The sequence below is a fragment of the Argiope bruennichi genome, chromosome 5 (assembly GCF_947563725.1).
Source record: "Argiope bruennichi chromosome 5, qqArgBrue1.1, whole genome shotgun sequence".
NCBI lineage: Eukaryota > Metazoa > Arthropoda > Arachnida > Araneae > Araneidae > Argiope > Argiope bruennichi.
This window is the reverse complement of record NC_079155.1, coordinates 24,687,452-24,708,062: the sequence shown is the minus strand read 5'-3', so window position 1 is coordinate 24,708,062 and position 20,611 is coordinate 24,687,452. Positions and strand designations below refer to the sequence as shown.

At 26.3% G+C, this 20,611-nt stretch overlaps 1 protein-coding gene across 4 annotated transcripts in view; it reads right to left on the bottom strand.

The window, feature by feature from the left end:
• Positions 1-16,733: 16,733 nt before the first annotated feature.
• LOC129968916 (carnitine O-palmitoyltransferase 1, liver isoform-like) overlaps positions 16,734-20,611 on the bottom strand; it is a 162,497-nt gene continuing 158,619 nt past the window's right edge. For all 4 annotated transcript variants that reach the window (XM_056083260.1, XM_056083258.1, XM_056083256.1 and 1 more), the window contains exons 21-23: positions 19,443-19,520; positions 18,555-18,647; positions 16,734-17,772 (exon numbers count right to left, since the gene is read on the bottom strand). In XM_056083260.1, the coding sequence (XP_055939235.1) occupies positions 17,695-17,772; positions 18,555-18,647; positions 19,443-19,520 (249 nt within the window). In that variant the 3' untranslated portion in view covers positions 16,734-17,694. The remainder of the gene's footprint in view (positions 17,773-18,554; positions 18,648-19,442; positions 19,521-20,611) is intronic.

The window sequence follows — 20,611 nt, the reverse complement described above, 5'->3', positions numbered from 1 at the left end:
AATATTTTAAAAATATTCTTTTAGTTCAATATTTTTTAAATATAAAAAGTAATTAACAGAAATGAAAAAAAAAAAGAACAATATTAAAAAATATTCTTTAGTGCAAAATTTTTTAAATATAAAAATTAATAGAAATGAAAAAAAATATTAAAAATATTCTTTTAGTGTAAAATTTTTAATTATGAAATGTAATTAATAGAAATGTAAAAAAAAAACTTTATAAAAATATTCTTTTAGTGCAAGATATTTAAATATAAATAGAAATTAATAGAAATAAAAAAAAGCAATATTAAAAAATATTCTTTTGGTGCAAGATTTTTAATTATAAAAAGTAATTAGTAGAAATGAAAAAAAAAATACTAAAAACTATTCTTTTCGTGCAAATTTGTTAAATAGAAAAAGTAAATCGAATTATAAAAAGTTATCCTTTGATATAATCTAAGAAAACAGTTATATCGAATTATAAAAAGTTATCTTTAGAAGTTATCCCTTGATAAATCTAAGAAAACAGTTCAATCGAATTATAAAAAGTATTCGTTAGAAGTTATCCTCTGATATAAGCTAAGAAAACAATTCAATCGAATTATAAAAAGTATTTCTTAGAAGTTATCCCTTGATAAATCTAAGACAACAGTTCAATAGAATTATAAAAAGTTATCCTTAGAAATTATCCTTTAATATAATCCAAGGAAACAATTCAATCGAATTATAATTTGACTTGAAAAAAATCCAAAGCAGTTGATGAATTGGCTCTGCAAAACAGGGTTCTAAGTTTTGTTCCAGATATGTTACCGGATAAGGAGCGGAGAGTAAGGTGGAAGTTGAGACACTGTCTTTTTTTTTTTTTTTTCCCTGTTTGAATAAAAAGTCATTAATCCAAGAACAAAAGTTTGAATTAAAAAATTAATTAATTAAACTTCAAAGATATTGAAGATTAGAAAAATATTTTGAATTTTTTTTTAAATTTGAGCAAAAATTTTAGAGTTATGCATAAGCACTGTTCTATAGAAGAAAATAATTGAAAGTATATAATTAAAAGTAATAATTAACTTTATAACTTTCTAAAAAATTCGAGTTTATTAAAAAATAAATAAAACGACGGTTTCATAAAATGCTTGTAAGTACTTTTCTATCAATCAGAATTCGCGGACAGAAAAAAAGTTCCTATTCTAAACATGTTTCTCTATAATTCAGATGATATTATAATGACTTTCAGAAAAAAGAAGTGAAAATCAAATTTGAAGTTATTTTGTCTCAATTACTTAAACTGAATGCAATTCCCGATTATCTTTACGGTCTTCAATACTGCTATTTAATGTTTTTCGAGAATCAGTCGATGCAAAGCAACTCTTTTTTTTTTTTTTTTTTTCAAATTTAATTTTTACCATTATGATACCATTTGAAATCGTGGATAACATTTTGGGAGTAATATTTTTTTGAGAATATTAGTTCTAAAAAAATTAAATGTATTTACCTAGAATAGTGACTGAGCATTTTTTGATGACCATCCCTCTCTCTCTCTTTTAAACGAAGTCGATTTTTCAAATAAATAAATAAAAAAATCAGACATCGATCTGAAATTTTTACTAGTTATTTCTTTTATATAATGTCTATTTTCGTGACATTCCAAAAATTTCGTTCAAATTGCAAAAGAAATCCTTTTTTCCACCTGCACTTTTAAAAAATTTATTTTTTACCTAATAAAACTATTATCATATTTGACAAGTCATTTTATTTCAAGTGACTTGTCATTTTATTCGGCAAGTCATTTTCATTCAATTGCAAAAGTTATAGGTATTAAAAGGCGAAAGCATTTTAATACCTACAACTTTTTTTTTAGATTACTTTTTTCCTTGATTGATTTTTAAACATGAAAAACCAGAGCTTTAACTTCCGACCCCAACTAACCCCCCTCCCCCCCCACACAACACTTCTTATTTAGTTACATATCCAGGTACCATCTTGAATGTCTGTTTTGCATAACCAACTCAAAAATTTAAATAAATAAAATTTCTGTAATTTAATTATTTACCTATTTGATACTTTTCGTGGAATTTCGACTAGATTATAACAGTTTGTGTAATTTCAACTTAAATATTTTATAGTTTATAAATATTTGAACACATTTCATAAGTTTTTAATGCTTTGTTTTGTTAAGGTATCCGACAAGTTGGAAACACGAATTTGGATGAAAATTCGCATTTTTTATTTTTTTAATTTATTTTGCAGTTTCAAAAAATAGGTAAGTTTTCTGTTTCTAGTGATATCTTTATTTTGTCTTTAAATCAATTAAAAGCCAAGTTACAGAAAACTGGTAAATCATTTTTATTTGTAAGCATTTAAAAACTTTGAATGCATTTTAATGCGACGAGTTTTTTTTATTACTGTTTGAGTATCGTCATATCTTAAAAAATAATCAAGATATCTTAATGAACTTTATAATTAGTGCTCGTTAAATTATACAGAATGTAAGGAATTATAGATTTGATGTTGAATGCTTTAGAATTGGATTTATGATTAATATAAATATTGTTGAAAAAATTTCCAAAATTTCATGGATAATTTCATATATTACACACAAAAATTTTATTTTTGAATATAATTCTTAGATAATAGTTTTTTACACTCTAAGACATGTACATGTAATTTTACAATGAAAAATGAAAGACTGCATCAATTTTTTTCTCTAAAACAATTCTAGCTTTTGTAAATAAATGCTAGAATTTACATCAAAATATGCCTTTTCTTCAAAAGCTACACAGATATATTTAAACAATTTCAATTTTATTCATCTTTTATTAATAAAAATCATCATATAAACATTAAAATATTTGTTCTTTTTAACCCTTCGAACTTAGTCGGATACCTTAAGAATGCATGTCTCCGCATCATAAATTAACATTATTGCTAAATCCAAAAAGACAATTATTTATAGTGATCTGACTACAAAATATTTTATTTATTTATTTTAAAGAATAGCTTTGTTGAGAAGCAAACGATATATTTTACGTTTAATTGGCATAAATCTGTCTGAATAAAATTTGTTTAAAGAACGATTCTGTACTAAACGAACTGAAGGAAGATCGATAGTTACTTCTCGTTGAAGGAATTCTTTGATTTCCAAGAGCAGACATCTTTCCTTGCGAGTCATCCGATCGATATCTTTGACGTATTTTTCGGCCGCTGGGATGAATTCGTGTTGTATTTGATCGACCGGAATCTTCTCAGGAACAGCATAGCCTGTTGCTCCACTGAAACTACTGAAATATAAAACGAGGGCGAACAATTAATTATTCTCATTTCTCTCCATTTAAATTTGTGTTCTTAGCATTAGCTGCTTCAGGGAAAACAGAAATGAAAAATGGTTATTCATTCTATCACTTCACGTTTTTCATGTTTTTTTTCTTTTTTATTAAAACTTTTTCATTTTTACGTATACGTAATATAGTAATCGTCAAAAAATTCGAATTCGAGATTTTGACAAATCTCCACGCTTTAGACTATCCTGAGTTCGAAAAATACATTTTTGGAAAATGTCCGTCTGACTGTCTGTGACAAAGATAACTAAAAAATTCTTTGAGCTAGACGGTTAAAATTTGGTATATGGACTTCAAACCAAATTTGCTGATTTCTATCAAATTTTGGATAAAAATTTGTTCGGAGGAAGTTCTTCAGTCTTGCTGTTCCAATGCAAATTAACACGATAACTTCAAAATGAAGAGAACTAGATAGATAAAATTCGGTACACAGATTTATCATCTATTGTGTCAAATTTTGAGCCAAATTCAAGGACGGGTTGATGCTTGTTTGTCTGTATTTTCAGAAACATGTATGCATGGTTATTCAGAAACGCAGTGACATAAATTTTCCAAATTTGGTAAAGAATTTTGGGACTACAAGTACAATTTTGTGACAAATTTTTGTTTCAATCTGTTTAGAAAAACGTGTCTAAAACACAAATTCGATTTTTGGATATTATTAACCACATGCCAGGGATTAATTGCCAAATAACTCGCCAAGAATCACACAATGGATTCAGTAACATTGCTAAATTCAAGCCAAAAGTTAATTTTTCTTAACTATTGTACGCCATTACCATGTAATGCTGTTTATTAGAGATTATGTGAGAAAGGTTTGGAGAAACCGCTCCCGCCGGTTATTAAACATTTTTCTTTTGCAATTCGATTTTAAATAAATTTCTAGATCTGAATAACATTTTAGGTATCAAGTTTTTCGCTCAATTTTGTCAAATGCAGCAATTACATTCGTCTTGAGACTTGTACAGTGATAATTCCTATACCTTTTAGAAATGCTGAATCTCAATACTCCATTTAATTTCTGTGAATTATTCAACGTGATATTTCTTTTGTAGTATTCATTGTTACTGACTAATTGCATGAAATAATCTTCACAAGCATTTTGAAATAATCACACGTATGATAGAATCAATCTACGAATCTATCTGAATAGAAATAATTAATGTAAAATTCATTCTCTATTTTAAAAGACTTCAAACACCATACTGTCTTCTTCCTTTTTTTTTTTTTATATATATATATATATATATTTAGGCTCAGTATATCATTTTATTTTGTTTGCGTTTTTTTTTTTTTTTTTTTGAGAATACTTTGTTTATATGTTATTGTGTTTTTATGATCTTGTAAATAGGCTTATATAACTGTCGGTATTTCTATATCTTTCAGTATATGAATATTATTACTTACTCATATATCGAGTGTAGAGAAAGTATTGTAAAAACATTTGAACTCGAGATTTTTATGAATCTCCACATTTAAGACCTCCTTGAGTTTCAAAAACACATTTTTGGAGTCAAGTCTGTCAGTCCGTCTGTGGCAAAGATATCTCGAATCTTTTTATAAGTGTCTGTCAGCATCTGTGTAATATTTATCATGTGAGAACATGATGTTGTTTTGGTTAGGTTTTGAGCCTCGAAATCGTGTAGGCAATGAATATTTGAAGCTCGAAATCACATAGGCAATGAATAAAGCATAAATGGCTATTTTCATCATCACCTTTTAACCGCATATATTTTTCTTACCTGCTTTTACCAATATTGTATTATTATTACGTATGCTTCTTTGAAAGCAGATGCGGTTTTATTACTATTTTTCTTCCAATTCATGATTATATAGAGGTAGTCATAATCTCTATTTTTCTTTAAAGCAACATTCTTTTAAAATTATTTAATTAAAATTCAGTAGACTTTTTTTAAAATTTTTTTTGCTACATACATAAATAAAAATAGGTGATAAGTCTTCAGAAATGCAGGACTGCCCTGACTTATTCTGAATGTTAGAGAGAGAAAAGTTTGCAGCCAGCTTATTCTTATTTTTTATTAAATATAAATGACCATATTATACATATGAAAAATGAATTTTTTAGAAACTATCTTTAAAAAAATCTAATAAATCCTTTTATTATTTTAATACTGTTTTTTATATTTAAGTAAAAATCACTACAAATCCGAGATGAATTTTCAGTCTAGGTTATTCCAGAAGTCTGATGTGCAGTACGAAATCCTGTCTAAGCAAATGATAGTAATATTGGTAAAATCCAATAAATAAATAAAACCAAAATAAATTTAGAATCCATAATTTAACTAGCGATTTAAAAATTTCAAAAACCAAGAAGACATTAAAAGAATGTATATATTTAACAATTTAATTCATAATTTTTTTTTCTTCCGACACATTTATGCATTTTATCATATTCAGCTGGCTATATTCCGTGTTAGAAAAGCTGAGGAACAGAATTCATTCCAACATCATTTTCAGAATAATCATAGTTATCTTTTCATTTCAAAATGGGTTCAATTCAAGGATTGAACCCATTCTTAGGGAACGAAACGGACATTTTACAGTTTCATAGACATGTGTACTTTTTCCAGTCTACGTTGATTGAAAAATTAATAAAAGCAATTATTGTTGTAAATTAATTAAAGTTGTGTTAAACTAAAAGCTATAAACATTGAATTATTCACTTACTCCTAAATTATAGGGTTATATTAATTAACAGAATTATAAAAAACAATTAAATATCTAAAAAAAGTGATTCAATAATTTAATAATCATAGTTATAAGTTCTATATTCTAAGAAACCTAACATTTGTGCAGAATTCCATACGATTTGTTATGGCTACTTCTGTGCAAACAGAGAAAATTTAAACTCGAAGAGTATTTTTCTAAACAAGTTCGGATGATACAGTATTAAGTACTTCCCCCACCCCGGGTGTTCGAACTAAAGTCAACATTTTTCGGAAGACCTCTTCAAATAGCACGGGCAAGTCTTATTTTGAGTTGTTCGGTGCATCAGGTTGCCCTTCCGAAGGTCACGGTCCCTTGCAGTTGCGTCTTCTGGAATCGGATATTATTTGTGCCGGAATATTTTCTTGTTGGATGTTGTTTTTTTTATTCATCTTTTCAGCCACATTCTTCGGTGATTTTGTCAGACCTCCATACTCAAAAGGCGTTATCGTCGACATCTTTTTTTTTTTTTTTTCTATTCATGGGACTCAAAATTGTAAGGCGCTGCTGTGATCTGGTGATCCTTCTAAGAGCTTGGCGAGAAAATTACTCGCCAAGAGAGGAGAGCAGGTGAAAAAAAAAAGGGAGTGGTCGATCAAAGAGAAGGCAGCTGCAAGGAGCGGAAAAAGATGCTATAATGTTATTTGTATGCTTATGTGTAGTAATGCATTGTGCCCCATTTACTGTATGTGTAAATAAATAGTTTTGGGACTAATATCAGCCTTACTTCTCAACGATCACAGTTCATACATTTATTAAAGAAATATGATAAATAAAAGAATCTTCTGGCAATTGGTGGCTGGGAGAAGGATGATATTAGTTCCAAGATTATTTATTGAATTATTTAGTTAATGGATCACAACACAATAGAGCATACATGAATAACACCAAAACAGTATTTTCCTCGCTTCATGGCTCCTCTCTATCCAACCATTTGCTTTTTTGTCTATCGCCCCATTTTCCCCCTTGGCGACGAATTTCCTCCGCGTGTTCTCAGAGGAGTCGCCAGATCGGAGCGGCGCCTCGCATTTTTTTTTATTACATGATCCTCAACAAATAAAAGCAGGAGGAGGCGCCAGTACAGCAGTTAGTTTTCCATGAAATAGAGGCATAATTTTTTTTTGAAGTTCAAGCGGAAATGATGATGAATGCTTATCATTCAATCAAATTTTCCAGAATATAGGGCAATTTAGGTGAATTTTCATTTGATGGATATTGAATTAATACATCTGTTACATTTTGTAGTTTTTTTTTTCTTTGAAAGAAAATAGTCGTAATGAGTGTTTTATTTCAAAATGTTTTAATTGGCTTTAAGGGGACAGTGGACTGTGAAATAAGCAAAAAATGGACAGAAACATAAAATCTTATTTTTATCGTTTCCTCACCAAAATATATTCTTATATTCAACTAAAATAGTGTTATAAGATATATTGTTCAATAAAATAAATATTTCAAAGGCCTTGAATAAAAAAGCACATTTTAATTACTTTCCACAAAATGATATTGTAATTAGATTTAAATATCTTTGAAATGTACCAGGTGTCTTAATTTTTGAAGACATTAGATAAAATTTATAATAAAGATTTCTGTTAAACATTAAAAGAAAATAGGGTATGCATTTTATATTTCGAGTTTTTTTAGATATTTGCGAAAAACATAAAATTCTTATGAAAATTCTGTAAAGTGTGGATAAAAATATTTCTAAAAATTTAGGATTTAATTGGAATTACAAAATCATACACAACTATTTTCCAAATAAATTTATATTCTCAAATATAAATTAAAATTAAGTCGCCTAGATTATTTTGAAATTTCAAAAATTATACATCGTTTAATTTTAAAAAAATAGCATTTTGTTTCAAAAAGTTTTTTTTAAAAAAAAATTTGGCATATTTATATTTTAATACAAATGCATAAAAAAATTTATAACTCTGAGTAAATAATTCACAAAAATGCTAAATAGTTTAGAAATAGTTAGAGAGAAAACGTGAAACAAATCTCATAGAAAAGACAATGAGAAATTCATGAAATTATACATTATAAATTATAGTTCTAAGAATAATCATTTAATAATTTTTTTTTTCTTTTTGTTGACTCGTTCAGTAATGTTACTGACACAACATTTTAGACATAAACAGTAAAAATGATATTTGTTATTTTATGGAGTTATTAGCAACATTTGACTATAAGCTGGTTCGCCGGGAATATTTGTTGTGTTTACTTTAAATTAAATTTCTTATGTATAACTTAATGTTTATGATTCCCTCAAGAAAATCTTTTGTTCACCAAATTTGTAAAGCCATGTTAGTTTAATAGCTTTACGCATGTTTTATTTATTGTACATATGAATCATTCTAATAAAACCAAGTCTCATGACATCATAGCATTATTAAAACGTAATAGACCGATTCATTTATCTTCTAACTTTCATGACAGTGGAACTTCACTTCACTTACGTAGTTATTAAATAAAATTCTTCTTTCTTAGCTTTCAGCAATGAAAGAAGATCACGTGGTTAAATATTTAATGAAGCAATGAAAAACGATTTAAATTTCAGGAAAACAATATAATCTATTGTTGGAAATGATGCAAAAACATTTTTTAAAAATTGCTGTAATTTTAATCATACCAATTTAATTTTCGCGACTATTAAATTGGCATGATTAAAAAAACAATTTTTAAAATTTTTATGAAAGATGCTTCTTTTTGCAGTTTTTCGAAATTATCGCGGAAAAATGTGAGAATCCATTTTAATTTTTAATAATTAAATTTAAAAAAAGGAATCGCTCCGAGGTGCACATTTGGCACATATGTATCTCTTCCGGTATATAATTAAATGCAAATTTGATAGCTGTAAGTCATTTTTTTTTTTTTTTTTTTTTTTTTTTTGCAATTTGTTAAATCACATATTCACACTTTTATTATTAGTAGAGTTAATAGTGCCAGTGAAAAAATAAATAATTAATTAAAAAGGTGCTAATTTCTTATAGCCTAAATTTTAAAAGTAGCTTTTCAATGGTGAATGCATCTGGAACTCCAGAAGGAAATCAAGACCATTTTAAAGATACTTGTGACAAATATCAGGAAAATCTGATGATTTGTGTGAATTTCTAGCTGAAGTAGACGAAAAACCTTTCCCTATCATCTACCGGTGTTTTATATTCATGGACTAACAGCGCTCATTTCGAATGACATGGACTGATTGATGGAAATATAAAGGATTTGAATATGCGGCCTTTTATTCCACGCCACGCCAATTTTCGATGGTTTTCATATTTCATAATTAGTTAAGGTTTGTTTGAATGATTAACTTCAATGAATACGATGAAGCTTTGAGTTTACTATATTGTTTCCTCCATGAATAATCTTGAATTCTCGATTAAAGATCAAAAAGTGTAATTTTCCAAGTACTATTTGTTTCTCGTGTTATCATAAATTAAACTGTTAGAATATTATTGCTTGAATTTTGTCATTACTTTTCGATTTTTTTACGAAGAATAATTATTTATCCAATGCATTATTCTTTAAATTACTAATTAAGTTTGGAATTATTGGCATTTGAAGAAGATTGCTGAAAAAATAATTTTAGCTAATTAAGATTGAATTATGAACTATTTTTCAAAATTAATCGGTTCTGGTACCTGAATACTTATTTTGCTTATTTTAATATGCTATGTAACAAAAAGATTTTTAAAATTTTTATTTATCACAATCGATTTTCATTCAATTGTTTTTAGAAAGTGGCCGTTTTCTTCTTTTTCTTTCATTAAAAGAAACATCAAGTAGTTAATAAGTTATTCCTACTATTACTAGAAATTAATTACTTCGATTTTTAAATTTGTGAGATTAGAAATATTCTGTGAAAAGAAATTTTTAAGATAGCAAATAGTAAAAAAGAAATTAAGAAAAGTTATTATTGTTTTCGAAACTATAATGTATTAGAAGAATAAAGTTAGAAATGAAATTTTAGATTTGGTAATTTTTTTAATACAATTTTAATCGGAATAAATACGTATTTTCGTATATCATATTTAAAATATATAAGATGAGTGAATTGCCTTTCTCAGACATAACTTTTACTTCCTTTGTCAGAGAGAATTATAAAAATATAGAAATGTATTCATTTCTCAAGAATTTTGAAATCAGTTGCCACACAGCAAATTTATTTGGTTTACTCTAATGATAATTTTTTAAAGATTATTATTAAGTGAACATAAATAAAAGAAAAATATTTTAATGTATTAAAGTGCATTTAAAATGTAAATTCTATTTTAAATGTAATTCGAAATATCCGTATTAAATGCTATTGAAATATGTGGTAGAAGTAATATTTATTGATATGCGATTGTTTCTCTGTGTACAAGTTTCGAATTTTTCTTGCTATTCTATTAGTCTTTATTTAATGCATTAATGTTATAATAAATAAAACAAAATGGATAATTTTTGTTATATATGCTATTTTGCAAAAGAAAGGAAATTTATTTTATGTTTGAAATGATTTTCTATTTTTCAGAATTCGATATTTTTATTCTTCGCTATATCCAAACGATTTACAACTTTCATATAAAAAAGTTATTCTTTCAGTTCCCATCTCCTTAAAATAAAAAAAAAATGCTACATTAATAATGGTACATATAATCACTCCAAGAAAAGATTTGGCATTCGTTTTTTTTAAATCAAAATTTTCCATGCAGAAAAATAATATTAGATTCGCAGTATCTAATTAAATTCTATGTTTACTCTTTTTTAGAATTATTCATATATCGCCTTAAAAGGAATTAGAAAAGAATCTCGATAACTAGAGAAAACTATTAAAAAAGTCATTCAAAACGAGTTAATCTCCCTTCAATTAAATATTATCAATAAATAATTTTATTATATTTTGTGTTGATTTTTCGTCTAGAAATCTGAAGAGATCATGATGACGACACAGCTTAAAGCCATGCATGATTTATGATAAAACGGTTAAAGTATTAGATTTACGCACGTATTGTTTATTTTTAAAATTCAAAAGGAATTTTTTCGATGAATTAGGGAAATAGAATTCTTTTATTTATTTGCTTGTCTTGCTTTTTCAAAATAAATTACCGCTTTAAAAATAACAGTATTTTTTCAATTTTATATATATATACTATATAAAAAGAAAAATGACATGATATGAAAACCGTATGCCACATACAAAAGCTACGACCTTTTCTTCCCCTCTTTTTTTGCTTACATGTTAATCCCATGACTGAATGACTGAAAGTGTTCTATAAATCCTTTACCAGCTTGCTACTTACGTTCTCATATCGCTATGTTAATGAAAAAGTTAATTTGCCCAAAATAACTGCGTAAGCGTTTATTTTCGTTAGCTACATCATAAAATGATTAACAGATACATTTTAATGACGGAATCAAACATATATTAGTGCATAATTTGCATTTATTTAGTTGCTAGAATTAAAAAAATAACGGAAAATTTTCAAAACTGACAAAATAAAAGATAATTTTATTGCATTTTTCTTAAAAAAAAAAAAAAAAAAAAAAAAAAAACTTCTGGCTTCCAATTTTTTTTTTTGTATTATTATTATATATTTTTTTTGTCATTGAGAAGTATTAAAAAAAAAAGGGACTTCAATCCATCAAAATATCCATTATTAATAAATACGGTTGTGCTATGCTTTACAGTACAGATTTGTTTACTACATATAAAGAATTCATATAAATGATTTCACATTAAAAAAAAAAAAAAACGTTTCTGTCTTGCTATTTCGGCCTTTATGAATAAATACCTACGTCAACATAACTCTGAACGATCATCCATTTATTCTGTAATTCAAAAATTTTGACTCTGGTGTAGTTTTTTTTTTATATAAAAATTAGTGATTTATCATATATTTTGTTATTTCACATACAAGCAAAAATTTGAAATGTTGCAGGACTATTCCATATATATTAATAATAAAGATGAAAATGCGTGAATATGTTGAAGCACTACAGGCCAGATGTTTGACATAGCGATACCAAATTTGACGCATATACAGTGGCTCAAAAAATTGAGAGTACACCTTACGTTTACTTGATAAATGCGACTTTCAATATAAATAACACATTAACGGGAAGTGTAAACTTGTTTTTATTTTTACACATAACAAATGGTTTAATTTGGAGTAAAAATAAAGAAAAATCAACGAAAAATTTCTAAATTGAAAATTTTCAGAAGCATTTTAAATAAACATACGCAGAATTTTGCCTCAAAAAATTGAGAATACACCAATGAAATTTTTGCAATATCACGCATAGAAACAAAGTGTCACTATTAAATTGCATGTCTTTTGGCTCTTATAATGGTCTCTAAACGTCATGGTACCGATTCGACCCATTTGTGGTGGTATCTGAAGATATTTTCTTCTTGCACCACTTTTTTTAAATGGGTTTTGTTTCTAATTTTGTATTTTTGAACCACTTTTTCGAGTATCTCCCACTAATATTCAATGGCATTGATGTCAGGGTACTGTGGTGGTGTGTATAACTGTTGCTTACAATGAAAAAGACATCATATTTTGACGTTACGTGCATTCTGTTTGGGGTCGTTGTCCTACTAGAAAATGGAATTTCCATCTAAACCCAAATTTTTAACACTTTCCTTTAGATTGCTGCTACCATATGGTTCATCCAACTTGTAGCAGAAACTTTTCAAATCATAGGCAGAAGTGTAAGTGCTGAAACTGTGCTAAATGCCATTAAACAAGCTGGATATAAAAGTAGCATTGTTAGAGAGAAACCTTTCACCAGCTTGCAAATTCAGAAAAAGCATTTGTTGTTTGCAAAAACTCATCAATTGAAGACCAATAATCTTTGGAAGAAATCTATATTTAGTAATGAAAGAAACCTCAACATTTTTGGCAGTGACAACCATCTTACTGTATGGAGAAAGCCTAATACTGCTTTGTATCCAAAAAATTTACTCCTACAGTTAAACATGAAGGTGACTCCGTGATGATTTGAGGTTACATGGCTTCATTCGGGGTAGGAAATTTAATTTTTATAGATGGCATTATAAATGATACGGTTTACTTGGATATACTTCGCAGAAATCTAAAGGAAAGGGCTAAAAATTTGGGTTTAGATGGAAATTTCATTTTCCAGTAAGACAACGACCCCAAACAGAATACACGTAACTTCAAAATATGGTGTCTTTTTCATTGTAAATAGCAGTTACACACACCACCACAGTACCCCGACATCAATGCCATTGAATATTCGTGGGCCATACCCCAAAAAGGGGTTCAAAGACACAAAATTAGAAACAAAACTCATTTAAAACAAGTGGTGCAAGAAGAATGAGGTAAAATATCTTCAAATACCACCAAAAATTGGTTGAATCGGTACCATGACGTTTAGAGGCCATTATAAGAGCAAAAAGACATGCAATTTAATAGTGACACTTTATTTCTATGCGTGATATTGCAAAAATTTCATTGGTGTATTCTCAATTTTTTGAGGCAAAATTCTGCGTATATTTATTTAAAATGCTTTTGAAAATTTTCAATTTAGAAACTTTTCGTTGATTTTTCTTTATTTTTACTCTAAATTAAACCATTTGTTATGTGTAAAAATAAAATCATGTTTGCACTTCCCGTTAATGTGTTATTTATATTGAAAGTCGGATTTATGAAGTAAAAGTAAGGTGTACTCTCAATTTTTTGAGCCACTGTATATACACAGGGTATGAATTTGTACTTCGGAGTCATTTTTTAAAAATTTTAATAATAAAAAAAGTAGGCTGAATTTCGGCATTTTTCTGTGATAACTTCTGAAAATAATATTGCATAGAAATAAATTTTACACCTTTCAAAATTTTTTAAAAAAATATCTTTTTAGTAATACCAACTGTCAGATTTTTTTTGTTTTGAATTTTAGTAGTTTTATTTTAAAATATTTTTCCCTCATTTCCAATAGTACATTACATTGTTGCCTTCAAACTGATGACTTTTTTTTCCATTGTTGAAATCTAAAGAAGGATTTTATTTAATATCTGTGCAGTGTACAAGATACCGCACAATTACGTTTTTAATAGCGCCCTGATGTTATTGCACTGTCGCCATTTAAAAAATCCATGCACACAATAAGTGAAACTTAAGTTAGACAATTAAAATAACAAGGCATTAAAATCAGACAATTTGGTAGAACCATGGATACAAAGTTTTGTCAAAAGATTTATCTAAAATAAGATATAATGCGAACGATAAGATATATTCTCACGAACTAGATGGCCGCCTGTAATAAGATTATTCAGCAAAAATTTCTATTAAAACTAGTGATTGAAGATAAAAAAAATACATTACATAAGAAAAAAAAAAATCATCCAAATATATTAATTAAAGTAAAAATTTAAAAATATGAAAATGCACCTGAAATTATTCATGAAAAATTATAGTATTACACATTAAAAATTTAAGAACAGATAAATTATTTTTTAAAAATTTATAATGGTTTTTAAGTTACTATTCAAGGCAAAGAAATGAAACTTTAAATTTTGGATTTTTTTTTCCCCCGTCAAATAACAACTATGCACCTAAAATAGATGTTCCTTTGTCCTAAATATATTTTACACTTTAAATTCTTTAGGAACTTTTGTGTAATATATTTTTTTAAAGTGAATTATCATCAATTAATAAGTCTCATCTCATATCAATTTTCAAATTTCTTTAACAAGAAGTATAAACTAAATTTTTCATAACCAATAATAAATTTTTCTGACATTGTTTTTATATCAGCCATAAATAGACAATCTCTTGTTTATATCTGTGAAAAAAACATATTTATTATGACTAGCAAAATCATTTTTTTTCTTTCTTTTCCTTATATAAAATTAAGATAAATGGTGTTGCATTATATTTGAAATTTTATCTATTATTTTCTCATAAAATATTCAAGCATATGTTCATAAAAATTCTTTTATTAAGAAATTTATGAATCTTGGCATTGATAGATTTGAATTTATTATTGCCTTAATCATTCTGTCAATACATGAAGTAATTTACTAAAACAAATAAGTCATATTTGCAATGAGACATAATATAGTGTAGATACATCACAGCATTATTTGATATAACTGCCTTCTGCAAAAATCTTGTTTGAAAAATTTACCAATGCTGCAATTTTCTAACAAGAGGAATTTACTTCTTGATATTTAATACATAATAGCCAAATTTGGCTTTTACACTATCTTATAAACATTAGTGAGTGATATCCATATAGAAATATACATGGAATGGCACCCCCCTTTTTTTAGCTATATAGAGCAATTTCATACCAATCATTCTCACATTACAATGATCACTCAGGATCTTGAGTCAGAATAATACCCCCACAATGATCAGCTTTAAGGAAATCTAAAATACTGATATTCTATTAGACTATTCAACCAAGTCCAAAATACTGACATCTGTCCTATAGAATGTGATAACTCTTACACAAGTAATAAGTACTTGGAAGGATTTACTAAAAAAACTAGATAAAGTTGCTGCTTACCTTCGAATTAAGTTGCAATTTCTATTTTAATTATTTTGTAAACTAATTATAATTTATTATCTCTACTTATATCAAAGATTAATGTAATTGTCTTGGCACTCTACAGACTTAACCATTTGATATACAGCTGCCAAATTTGGTACATGTATGCCTTGGAGAACAGCAACATGCACTTTGGAGCTATTTTTTTGAAATTTTAATTAAAATAAGCTGAATTTTGAGAATTTTCCTCAATAACTTCCAAAATTATTATTGCATAAAAAAATTTTATACTAGCCCAAAATTTAAAAAAATTTGTTTTTAATGATATCAGTTTAATAGGCAAGCAAACTTTTTCTAAATTTTGAAAACTTTATATAAATATTTTTTTACTTAATTTCTGACAATAGATTACAATGTTGATTTGAAATTCAAACTGTTTTCATTGTTTCATGAAATATTATATTTCTTCCATTGTTGAAAACTAAAGATGAAGGTTTGTGTTAATTTACAAGAATAAAAAAGAGTGAAATAATCATATTGCATAATTTAGAACATAAATAAACTGTACATTTGCATTTTTAATAGCATTATGATGTCACGGGAATGGACGGCATAAGAAAAATTGAATACATATGATTACAATGAAGAGGCTTTAATGTCTGACAATTTGAAGATGGGCATGAAATGTTAAGTTCAGTTAAATCTAAGTGATTTAAATCTATGTAGTCTTGGAATCATTTCCGCTCTCCCGAAATTCCCTATTAGGTAGCATAATTTGTATGGAATCAAATTTAATTAAATAAATCCATTAATTATAATAATTAAACTCTTCAAATGGTGCATTGTCATCCAGAACACAAAAATGTGCAAAATTTCATCTTTATAAATATGAACAGTATCATGCTGAATAAAACAGTATAAATAAGTTTTTTTTTTGTTTTTGCAATAACTGTATTTGTAAAATGCAAAGCTCAATACCTGCTAAATTTTTGAATGTGAAATAAAAATTCAATAAATGTACAAATAAACATAATCAATAAGAGATGAAAAATGAAATTTATTTGAAATAAAATTTTTATTTATCAATTTACCTTAGACAAATATATATGAATGAAAATATCTAAAAAATAAGAAGAAATTTTCAAAATAAAAAAAAATACATTTTACAATGCCTTCACATATTAAAAATTACATGTTCACTATATATATACATATTTAATTTATCAATAATTCATACCATCTTCTATAACTGTTTTGTAATTATAATCAAAATAAAATTCTTCAAAAAATAAATTTATAAGAAAATAAATCCACATTATTTTGAAAAAAAAAGGGAAGATTTTAAACCATATACAAAACTTGAATCTTACTACAAAGGTAAATTAACATCAATATAAATCTCAAGTCCAAATATAAGGGAAAAGGAAGTTTAAATTTATTTATTATAACAGAAAGAAAAGCATAAAATACAGCAATAAAATCTTGATGCCTTGTTTAAAACAAATATTGATGCTTTCAATCCTAAAATACTAAGTAGTTAGAAGATAAAAAATATCAAATTTCATTGAATTGCAGCATAACATTGCTGGTTCAATAAAATAAAATTTAAATATCATTTTCTGTACACTAATTTACAGTCACATCTATTTATTTAGAATAATTTTATTAAATAACCTAGTACTTTTAAAAGAAAATGTAAAATAATTAAGGGTAAAAATAGAGGAACTTTCTGTTTACTTAACAATGGAAATTTACATAGATGGTTAAAGAATCTCAATACACATTAGAGGCATTAACTTTCACATGATTTACTTAAAGAGGCACATTCTCAGATATACAATAAGAATTATTTCTTGAAAAGAATTATAGAGTAAATCTATTTCATGTTTACACACAGTGATAGAATGATATCTTGAGAAATAGAATAATATGGAAAGTTTCTAAGTACAGAAGCTTTAAGTGTTAGAAACAAATTATAATTCATTAAAAATATAATTGCTTCTAGGAATTAAGTGTTGGTATAAAAAACATAAGCCTACACAATGCATTCATGAGGCAAATGTCAGTGTGCTTAAATGCAGTTCACTTTAAGTATGTAAATAATGGAAGTCATAAATGAACTCGGTGGAAACTCAGATTTGCAAGCAGCTTATGATTGGGAGTCGAAGAATATTTGTTTCACATCTTGAAGTGATTTTTCCAAGAGTCCGATGAAGCGGGAAGTATCCTAAAAAAACGCAAAGAGAAAAGTTGTAATTAATGCTAAGTTGTAATTAAGTTAAAAATCTTTTCTGAAGCGAGATTTAAATTTTTTTTTAAATGGAATAAAAATGCAAGATAATTAAACAAGGAAAAATTCTACATTCATAACAAATTGTTAGAAAGAAAAAAAAAAAAAATTAAAATGTTGGTCTTTTTTTTTTTAAACATTTTCCCTAAACTTCATGCAAAATTAAATTAAAAGTAATTAGTAAAGTGATTTCATTGATATTCAATTATAATAGGAAAAACGAAAATATTCTTTGATTAAATAACTATTAAGAAGTCGAAAAAAATAGCTAAGATCACGAATCCCCATTTGCTAATCAGAGCTCTTCAGATGTAATCCTTTTTGGTAATTAAGAATTATGAAGGTCACCACGAAGCTAAATTATATTGCATACCACCCGCTATTTTGATTTACCTAAAAGAAATGCATATACATTATGTTATGCATAATACAAGATTAAAAAAACAAACAATCTATACTAAATATGGTACCAAACCAGTCACAGTATAAATCAATGGAAGGACAGTTTTTAGAAACAGTTAATATAAATGTACTTTTAAAAAGAAATTTTAATGATGAAATGCAATTGAATGCATAGTGACTGATTAGTAACCTTACATAAAAATAATTAAAAAATGATAGGAAATACCAAATTTATAAATATAAAAATTCTTTTGAAAAATAATTTATCTAAAAATTGTGTTTATTTAAAGTACAGCACATAGCCCATGTTAACTTACAGTTTCAGGTGATGTTCGCTTGCTAGAAATGTGGAAAAACATAACATCCTCAGAAGCTATGTCATATGATACACCATAACCATCATTTGCCACCTGCAAAGTAATATTTATTAAAAAATTTAATTTTCAATAAAGAGCAAAGTATGATTTGCTAACAATTTTTAAAAAAATAAAACCAATTCTCAGCCACTAACCAGGCACTTAAAAGGGATTTTTTTTTTTGATTATTTAAAAATATTACAATATCTGAAAGGTTAATTAGGTTTAGAAGAATCTAAGTTTTTAATAGTTTAGTATGTATATATACTAAAATATATTCATTACCATTTATTTCATGAATAGTTTTATAAAACAAATTTATAATTGAACTGTACAGCAAGCTGAATAAAAAAAGCAACAAACAAAAGTTTATTAATAGAAATTTTTCTTAGATAGCAAAACATGCAAAGAAACAAATGCCAATATTTTTTGTTTCACCCAAAATGTGCACATGATGAAGTGGAAAAGCAGAATAGTAATTACTATGTGTGTAGAGCGGGGGGAGGGGGGGAGACTATGTAACAAAACAAAACTAGACAAAAGAAATTTTTATTCATTCAATTAATTTTGTGAAATTTAAACTCAATTTTTACTTTTTGTTAATGCAAAAAAAAAAAAAAAAAAAAAAAGGATTGAAATTTAAATAAGTTCTTGATATAAAGGGGAAGTTTGAATTAAATTAGCAGGAAAAATTCAATCAGATTAGATATCAAGTTCAAGATATTTTATCATTAAAAATTAAATTTATCATTAAAAGTTAAGAATAATATTCTTGAAAATGCTTATTTATAGAATATGTGCAAATGAAAAGCAATAAAAATATCAAAACATTTTTAAAAAGATACATACCGGCCCAAAACCTCCACCCAAGCACACATATTCAGGAAATTTCTTTGTGTCTAATATTCCAGCTTGGTTGTGAGGTGTCTGGAAAGGAAAAAGTTCAAAATTTTTATTTACCAATTTACATGAAAACAATAATTGTTTAAAAAAAACACAATAGTATAAAAAATTTATTAATTCTTTTAATGCAGTATTCCTTAATCTAAAAAACTAAAATTTAAAAAAGAATATTACAAAAATTCAATAGCTATGCAATAAATTTTTATATTAAAAAATGTAACACATGCAACACATTTTAGTTTTCAGTAGACAAAATATTTTTAAGCATATTCTGTTTTGTTGACAATAACATGGTTTTCTCACAAATGCATCACAACAAATACCAATTTTCAAAAAAGTAAAATTATTACTACAATATACTTAGATTTTATATGAGATTAGATATGAGAGAACAGAGTTATGGAATGTTTTTTATGAAGCACCACATAAATTTTTGGTGAATTTTTAAAAATATTTTATAAGAAAGAAATCTGAAGAATTCATTATAGCATTCTATGAATTCCAGAAAAGAACATATCATAAAATCAAATTAAAATAATAACGAAATGGTTACAGAATATTATAATTTTTTTGATCAAATAGTATTCATTTTACACTCTCAAATACATTCATTTTACAGATGTTATGGTTACAAATAATGAAATATTTTAAACCAGCATATTATGATTAAGACATATAACATTTAAAGTCAATATCATTCTGTAATATTTAAACTACATGATTTCAGAACATTTAAGAGAGAAGTAAAAGCATTTATTAAATGAATTTTCTGAAATGTATACATATATTATGCACCAAAATATGTTTCTATATTCTATATTTTTACAACTACATCATTTGGCTTTGATTAAAGAGATTGATGTTAGGAAAATGTTAGTTTTAAAACAAATACTATTTTCAATTTCGATCAATTTATACTTAAGAGTATTCAGGCAATAATTTAGTTTTTTCCACATACAGATAAGATAGTAGGTAGTATAAGACAAAGGAAAAAAGTCTAAAATATTATCATTTTATAATGTTTCATACAAGAGGTTCAAAAGCAAATCTTATAAAATCATCTTAATTAAAATATTTGTAGAAAATTTATTAAACAATGATATTAAAGTTCTTCT